The sequence below is a fragment of the Metopolophium dirhodum genome, chromosome 8 (genome assembly GCF_019925205.1).
Source record: "Metopolophium dirhodum isolate CAU chromosome 8, ASM1992520v1, whole genome shotgun sequence".
In the NCBI taxonomy this organism is placed as follows: domain Eukaryota; kingdom Metazoa; phylum Arthropoda; class Insecta; order Hemiptera; family Aphididae; genus Metopolophium; species Metopolophium dirhodum.
The window spans coordinates 22,417,451-22,426,528 of record NC_083567.1 but is presented as its reverse complement, the minus strand read 5'-3'; the positions used below and the strand labels follow the sequence as shown (position 1 = coordinate 22,426,528).

Below are 9,078 nucleotides of genomic sequence, written 5' to 3'. Positions count from 1 at the left end.
TAAAATTAATATACAAACTTAAAAAAACTTTAAACATTGACTCTTGATATTAGTAACAATTTAAACAATTTATAATAATTTTTATCAAAATAAAACAAATCAGTTCTTTTTTTTTTAAATAAACAATATATAATACAGTAGGTATAAGTTAATATATAAAAACAATTTATAGTAGTTCTGAAATATTATGAGATAGTGATGGTTGAGAAGATACTGAAGAATGAGGTGGAGGTGTTTCTAATAGCTGGTAAAAAGTTTTTGAAATACTTGTTTGTAGTTGACATGGGTACTGTTGCATTCCTTGTAGATTTGATTATTGAAGCTCTGAGATATTATGAGACAGTGATGGTTGAGAAGATACTGAAGAATGAGGTGGAGGAGTTTCTAATGGCTGGTAAAAAGTTTTTGGCATACTTGATTGTGGTTGATATGAGTACTGTTGCATTCCTTGTAGATTTGATTGTTGAGGTGGTAAATTATAATAATATTGCTGTTGTTGATTTTGCGTGTATTTAAGTTGAAGAGCTTGTAATGTTTGAAGATGCTGCATTTTAGTCTCAGAAATCAGGTGTGGTGGTAATTTTTTTGCAGACATAGCAATACTTTTATAAAAAAAGTCTATATCGTCCTCAACATTTTTAATTTTACTTAATGTTTCCAACATTTGTTTTCTGGAATCTTTATTCTGAATTAAAATTTCTGTAACCCTATCACTTTGATTCCTTTTTTTTTTTTTTGGAATGGAACATGTGTCACTTGTTGATGGTGAATTGATTAATGCAGAATCATCGAAATAAACATTTTCTTCTGAATCCATTTGTTTCCCAAAAACACCATCTACATTTACACTGCTATTGCCAGATATGAGTGAGATCTGCTATGAATTAGTAGAAGAAAAAAGTTATAATTCATTTTGTACAACACATAGGAGTTAAAAATTAACTGAAGCAACCTAATAAAGATTTACCTGCTTTCTTCTGGATCAATTTGGTAGTCAAGAACACTATCTTCATTTACAGTGCTGTTGTGATCTTCTAAGTCAGATATTTTGAGTGAGATCTGTGATGATTTAGTAGATGAAAAATGTTATAATTAATTGTGTATATTAGTCACTATTAGGCATTAAAATTTAACTGAAGCTGAATAAATATTTACCTTCTTTCTTCTGAAACATTTGTGAGGAAAGTCAAATATTTAAGTAGAGGCCAATTTGTCCCCTTTCGTGCGGCAGACCCGGTTCCTAATTTACGTTCTCTTTTTAGCCGTTTATAATGGTCACGTATAGTACGCCACCTTTTTTTACAATCTTCATCTACAGTAAATAATAATTAATTGAATAATAATTAATGAAAAAACCGGAAACTCGCTCTGCTGTACATTGGGAACATCTGACTAGAGTAGGTTAAATTTGAATGCAATGATAGGTATCATTGTGTATACGAAAAACGATTCTGAACGAAGATGATTAGTCAGTCTAGGATATATTATATTTAATAAAGTTGTTAAATATTTTATTTTTAATTTGGACGGGTTGGTGGTTGCATACGGCCTGGTTATAGGTACTAATTATAACAAAAATCAAAATTCCTTTGATAGAAAATCATTTTTTTACCCGTTAATATTTTGATTTTCTAAAAATTAAAACTTCAAACACTCGTAACATTTTTTGGTGAATTTTGTCGATATTTAAACTTTAAACATTTATAAAAAAAAATTGTGCCTATGTTTTTTAATAAATTTTGAATGACAGTAAAAAAACTCATGTGGAGTCTTCAAAATTAGTCAAAATTATATTTAATAAATAAGGGCGCAAATTGTTCAAATCAGGGCTTGAAACCGATTTAAATAATTTCGGTTTCGGTTTCAATTTTCAATATCGGTATTAAAAAATTTCGGTTTCGGTTTTGATTTTGTATATCGGTTTTAATTTTTTTTTTAATTTTGAGTCAATTTTCAATCAGTTTTAATTTATCAAAATTTTGATATTTATTTCGGTATTGAAATCAATTTTGCACCCTACTTTTTGACTACAATTTGTTAAACAGTAAAAGCTTCATACCTTGACTAAATACTATAGTAATTACTAATAATAATATTAAGTATGTGCTAAAGATAATGACTACTATAATGAGTAATGATTTTATAAATTATAGTTCTATAAATACAACCTTTAGTCTATGGACTAGGGTATCTATATTAGTACATAATATTATCTTAATTCTCAATCTAACTTGTCTGATCGATATACTTATAATTTTTAATCTATTACATTATATTTATAGTTTTCATGTATCGTTATCGGCGTGCCTCTATCATGACGACGAATAACTAGTAATATATTATTAATATTCAGTCCATTTTTAGCCACCCGTCTAATTTCGTTTTCGTAATTCGACGAGTACGGCGAATTGTTATAAATATATTTTACGATTTTAAAATATTTGATTCTGTTTTTTTTTGAATATTTGAATATTTTAAGATTTTTACGTTCGATTTCGATTTCGGTTTTAATTTTTTCGATTTTGTTTTCAATTTTGAATACCGGTACCTATTGTATTTTTGAGGTTTCGATTTCGATTTTGATTTCGATATCGGTCTTTTAACGGTTTTAACCGGTATTCAAAACCGATTTCAAGCTCTGGTTCAAATGTGACCCTGCTACTATTTATATTCATTTTAACTTATAGGTAAAATGTCAAACTGGTCAATCATACAGATCATTGGCATTTGACTTTCAGATTTCACATTGCACAATATCAACCATTGTAAAAGAAGTTGTTTCAAGTACCGGTGAAAAACTTGTACCAGTACTTTTACCTTCACCAACAGAAACTTGTTTTAAATCTCGGGCACTAGAGTTTTGGGAACGCTGGAATTTCCCAAATTGCGTAGGCGCCATCGATGGGAAACATGTTCAAATTGTATGTCCAAAAAAATCAGGTTCCCTATTTTTCAATTATAAAAATTACTTCTCCATAGTTCTACTAGCAATAGTTGATGCAAAGTACAAGTTTTTAGCCATCGATGTAGGTTCGTATGGAAAAGAAGGCGACAGCGGCATTTTTTCTAAATCATCAATAGGGAAACGAATTTATTCTGAACAGTTTGGGCTACCTCAAGCTTCTCAACTTCCAGGTTCCAACAAGTGTTTGCCATTTGTCATTGTTGGTGATGAAGCCTTTAGGCTTCATATTCATATAATGAAACCATACAATAGAGCTCAAGCAAAATAAGATTTTGAAAAAGGAGTTTAATAAGTAAACTTTCAAGTTAATAGCCTAGGCAGGCTATCCGACTTCGTCAGAAGCAGACAATATGCTGCAGCAAATCGGGTAGGTGGATGCAGACCCGACGTCTACCGACTTTAAGTGAAGAGAAAAAATAATATTTCCCAAAAACCCAATCACACAACATTTGAAATAATTTACGAAAAATAAAACAAATGTAATAAGTATTTATTGTATGGTATAATATAATAATGAGAATTTAGAGAAAATAATATGTGTTAAATTCCTAATAATTTAAATAACATATAGGTAGGTATATAATATATAATATACAGCCATATAATGTAATATTAACCAATAAATATTAACATGTATATTATAATATTATGTATATGAAAAAAAACGTGAAAATAAAATAAAAAAAAAAAATGCAAAAAAAGTCGAATTACGGGCGGCCGTGTTTTATCATAGGGCACAATGGACACATACTAGTTGCGGACGAATTATTTAGGTCAGGAATTATAACATAACAATTGCGGACACGAGTTTCGTTGTCATAATACTAATTGCATACAGAGCTTTTTTTTAATAAAAACCACGTTAGTGGTGGACACAAATATTTCCCTTCACCACTTTTTCAGGACTTAGGACAAGCTACCAAAAAAATTGGTAGGTGGGGTTAAAAATATTTGTGTCTTGCAAAAAAGTAATCGTTCTTTTTAAAATGTTGTTGAATTATTTATTGTTTTAATTTTGTGGAAAAAATTGTTTATAAAATATTTATAGATTATCGTCATTATTTATCGTCATAGTTTTTATAGATCTTGTGGTAAAAATGTTTTTGAAACAGCCTGTATATCAAACAGTAATTTCCTAACGTCCACGATCGCTATATCAAAAATAATAATAGGAAATCTCTTATCTTATATTTGTGTCCGCAATTCGTATGTTACCTTTTTAGATTTCGTCCGCAACTCACATGGTTTTTGTCACTTTGTTCGCAATTCGGAAACACCAGGCAGAATCAGTCGCCGCCTGAAGAGCGCTTCTACTAACGGAAACGAACTCGGTCCTACCTAACTACCTACATTTAGAGCACCTACGCCTAACCTACCGAACTACAGTTTGTGATGCTAATAACGAACAAAACTTCAACACTTAAGCTATGTGTCTACGGAGCGACGTAAACCAATATATTCGATATACATCGATGTAATCGTTTATAATTCGATGTATCTCCACACTGATTAAACTTTAATTGTAGTTTATTCAATGATCTGACCGTTATTATTATTATTACATTATTAAAATGTATGTTTGAATAATACATTTATTTAAATCAAACTACAAAACTGTGTTTGCGTTAAGCAATATACGTACGTTATTAAGGACCAAACAATATGACTACCATAATATAATGCAATATTTATTGAATCAAAAACAAAACAACAAAATTGCGCACTTGTGAGTTGGAACGAAGACCGACTGACATTTCACGAACGTGAATTTTAAAGTGTACAAACCGCATATCCACGGATTTCAAAAGAAATAAACTTAACAAATAGAGCACAAACGGCAGTTGAAAATACGAAACGAATCGATAAAAACGAAAAAAGCAATAATAACGACCGACGCTGGCGTCGATTGCGATGACTATGGATCGACACATCGGCGGCTTTTAAAACAATAACGAAGTAGGCGAAAATGTCAAAAATGCGAAAAACGGCGTAAAAAGCGTAAAATTTTTCGAAAAAGGTTTGAACATTTGAAAACCAACCGACCGCCGCCGCCGCGAAGGTACGCGATTGGACGCACTAAGGAATCTACGAGAACGGGTCGGGTGGACTGTAGAAACAGAGCGGTGTTTAATTTTTTACGCCACGGTTTCACTATAGACAGCTGTTCTCGAAGTCAAGGAAGTAAGGAAGTAAGGAAGTATAGGAAGTATAGGATTGTAACGTGCGTCGATCATATTCTAAGCAGATATTCTCCAACAATTCTTCTCGTATGGCTTCCGCCAGTAATATTCCCTAAAATAATAACAATATCTTAAACGTCGAATATACCTACTTGGTTACTTTTATAAGGAAAAACATACTATAGATAGTGTATTAGTGTGAAAAATACGTTTCCAATTGATAAAAAGCACACATTTTTGTGAAAACATCGATTCCACGTTGGTACCTAGTGGCTACGATATGTTTACACAAACCTATATTAAACTATAACTGTACCGTAATAAATTGTACTATTGTAAGTGTAGTGCGAAAAAGGCGTTACATAGCACGCTACTAAATATTTTGCCCTGCAAGGAAAATTAAGGAATCATAATTATAATTTTGAGTTTAGTGCAGTGTACAAATATCCAGTTACGTGCTACATTTTGTTAGTAATTTAATCAATTCAGAATTATAGACTGATTGATTTATTATTATTGATTTGCGTTTCTACGGCAAAAACAAAGCGTTACGCAAATTCGATTAGAAAATTTGGAGCCGCCAATGTCTCCAAGTTATTCTCCAAGTTATTCACCATTACCTACTCATCATACAATTAATTATGTGGAAGATAATTTTCTAGATAAGGTAATTTATTAAATATTTTTTAAATTAAAAACAATATTACTTTTAATTATTTATTTATTACAGCCGATAGACCATTTCGAGAAACCATGGACATCTAACGGGATTCATAGTATACAATCTATTGATAGAAATGACTGACTCGATTTTCTCAATCAAGTCCATACACAGTTTCAATCACCTCCACCCTCACCATCTTTTTTTGACAAGCCCTCAGATATACCAAGTAAACGGAACGCTCAACACCTCACATCATTATACGGAGTAATACGTAAGGTTCTTAAATATTTATAGAAATTAAAAAATGTATATGAAATAAATAAACATGATATATATAATTTGTATTTTCATTTATTAATATTAAGGTTTACAATAAATATTTACACGGTTCTTACTTCTCTATTAAATGGACTATAAGATATAATTTGGATATATAATATTAAGCAATATGATATATAAAAAATAAAATAAAATACAAATATTTTCATTTATTAATAACTAGGTTTACAATAAATATTTAAAAGGTTAATATTAAATAATATGATATATAAAAATAAAAATATTTTCATTTATAAATAATAAGGTTTACATTAAATATTTACAATGTTCTTACTTCTCCATTAAATGGATTATAAGAAATAATTTGGTCATGTAATATTAAACAATATGCTGAAGTAGCAGTTGGGAACGCCTCATCAGCTTCAAGTTCAATTCTGAGGTCTACGGTTGACATTTTCAAGTTGTCGTTCTGCCGGCTCATATCAACAACAATAATTGGAAAAAGATTTTTGAATTCTGAACGGTTCAATAGGTGACACTTCATTATAACCATAGTATGGTTTCTGGAACTCGGCATATGCGCGATATAAGGTAGCCGTCTTGTTCTTAGTAAAATCGCTTTGAAAATCTTCATAAGGGAATACTTCAGAGTTTAAATAGACCTTTACGTTTTTAATTTTACAATGATCGAAATATGACATTGCTTTATTAGAGCTATTTTTTCTATCTGTTTGAAATCTGATTATAACATATCGAGGTCTTTCTAATTTGCTGGATGTCTTTACTTTCCATGAATGCAAAAGTGTTTTGAGGTAAAAATGGATATTCGCACAATTCCCACGATCTAAATGCACAAGTTAGAGGTTTCTAATTGTTGATTACTTTCAACAATCTACAATCTTACAATCTAATTTTTTCCCTATCACTAACTTTCACTATTGGCATTCTCCACAATATTTTAGTTATGTGTATTTTAACGTCTTTTAGATTAGGTGCGTCTACGACAACTTCGTTATTTTTATCTGTTTAACAACATTTATATCGATTGAGGCTCTATTTAATATAAGTTGTTGGTTTCAATTTATTAAAATACGTTTATAATCTTCGCAAAAACCAAACAAATTTTTAAGATTAATACATCCGTTAAAATTACCGACATCAATAAAATCTTTATTAATATTTTTAATATCGCTATCCCACCCAAAGTTGTGATGTGAAGTAATATTCGTTTTAGCCGCGTACACACTAGCGTAACAAAACGGCGAACTTGTAACATACTTCTGTAACAAACCGCCGATCCGCTGATTGTCGGTATTTTGGTGAAACATCAAAGGGTGATACGTGTTCACGTTACAACATGTATGGACGAGATGACGAACATAACCGTGTAACATCATACGAATAATAATATACTATATTATTTATATTATTATATTATAGTAAATCGTATATACTTAAACGAAGTTCGAGAGAGAACTTATTTCGTATCAACAATTAATAAAAGATGCTTATATGCAGCTATGCCTATCGATTGTCGAAATAACTATTTATAACTGGACTTGTCATATGATATTATTATTATAATGTAAATCAATATATGTATATACAAAATCACAGCGTACATTTTATTTTACCATTTTACAATATACATTTAGTTGCCGATTAACCTCCGAGCAAACACTATACAGGGTGTAACAGATAGAACTGACTTTTGGAATAACTTTTGTTCCAATCAATATTTTTTAATTTTTTTTTTTTATTTATCATTTATAAACTCTAGCGCTACATGTACAATAATTTTATTTTTATCTTTAATTTAAGTACTGAAAATAAAAAAAAATTAAATTTGATTTAATTTGTTTTAAAAATTTTCAAAATAGCCATTTTGTAAAACTAATTATTAGAAAAATTTTGATGTTCAAATTTTTATTATTAAATAATCCATAAATGAGATATAAGTCCTCAAAGTTATATTATTTTTTGGAGGTGCTATATTTTTTGTTTGTAAAGACCAGTAGTTCAAAACTCTGTACATATTTGACTCAGTGTAACGATAACGATGTACCATAGTAGCCACAGCCCACAATTATTACTGACAGATAGGTTATTTATTGTCAATATTATCACACTCATAATAATAATTGAAACACAATTAATTATAACAGATAAGCAAGGACATAGATTACATACATTTCAATTGATAAGTAAAAATTATTAGTAATATTTTTTGAATGTTGATTGTGATTGTGTATGTACTATTGACTTATAATTTTGACAAATATATTTTTTAATTTTAAGTGTTATATTTTATATATTTATATTGCCAACGTGCAACGCTTAATAAGTTAGTCATGGCAACTTGTTATCAATTACGGCAACTGTTACAAACTGTTCTCAAAAAATAACAGTTAAAATCATAAATATTTATGGTGAAAATAACAGTTACCTACTGTTGTAGACTTAATACTTATTAGTATTATTAGAAAAGAACAAATAGAACAATTAAAAAATATCAATAACATGACCAGTAACAGCTAACAACAACGCAACACTATTGATAACAGGGTAACAGAGAATAACGCCAGTAACCTGTAACAGTTTATAACCAACGAACCAGTCGCTAATCAGTAAGACCAAATTATCAGAATAACCGTAACAGCTTGTTATTGTTACTAGTGTAGTACCTGTTATCAATCAATGTCCCTGATATTTTTTATCATCACTAAATAAGTGCAAGTGTACAAATACACAACAAGCGCCTCGTATAATTCAGTTTTTAATTGGGTATATTGGATCAACGACTGAATGAAAATAAAAAATTTAAACGCTGCAATCCTTAAAAATAATATTCTTAAAAAATGGCAATTTTGAATATGTTATAAAAATATTTAATTTAATTTAAATTTTTTTATTTTCAGTACTAAAAAATAAACAAAAGAAAAAATAAATTATACATGTAGCGCTAGGGTCTATAAATGATAAATAAAAAA

The 9,078-nt window shown here is 29.6% G+C and overlaps 1 protein-coding gene across 1 annotated transcript; it reads left to right on the top strand.

Moving 5' to 3' along the window:
- The first annotated feature begins 2,115 nt into the window (after positions 1-2,115).
- Positions 2,116-3,233, top strand: LOC132951374 (uncharacterized). The gene is made up of 2 exons (XM_061023186.1): positions 2,116-2,187; positions 2,688-3,233. The coding sequence occupies exons 1-2, from the start codon at positions 2,116-2,118 to the stop codon at positions 3,231-3,233; spliced, it is 618 nt and encodes a 205-aa protein (XP_060879169.1).
- Positions 3,234-9,078: the final 5,845 nt, after the last annotated feature.

Bases quoted from the DNA above. Each gene is read 5' to 3' on its own strand.
- LOC132951374 (XM_061023186.1), top strand. From the start codon at position 2,116: ATGACTACTATAATGAGTAATGATTTTATAAATTATAGTTCTATAAAT. The intron at 2,188-2,687 runs GTATCTATATTA...TTTAACTTATAG, and splicing joins CCTTTAGTCTATGGACTAGG to GTAAAATGTCAAACTGGTCA.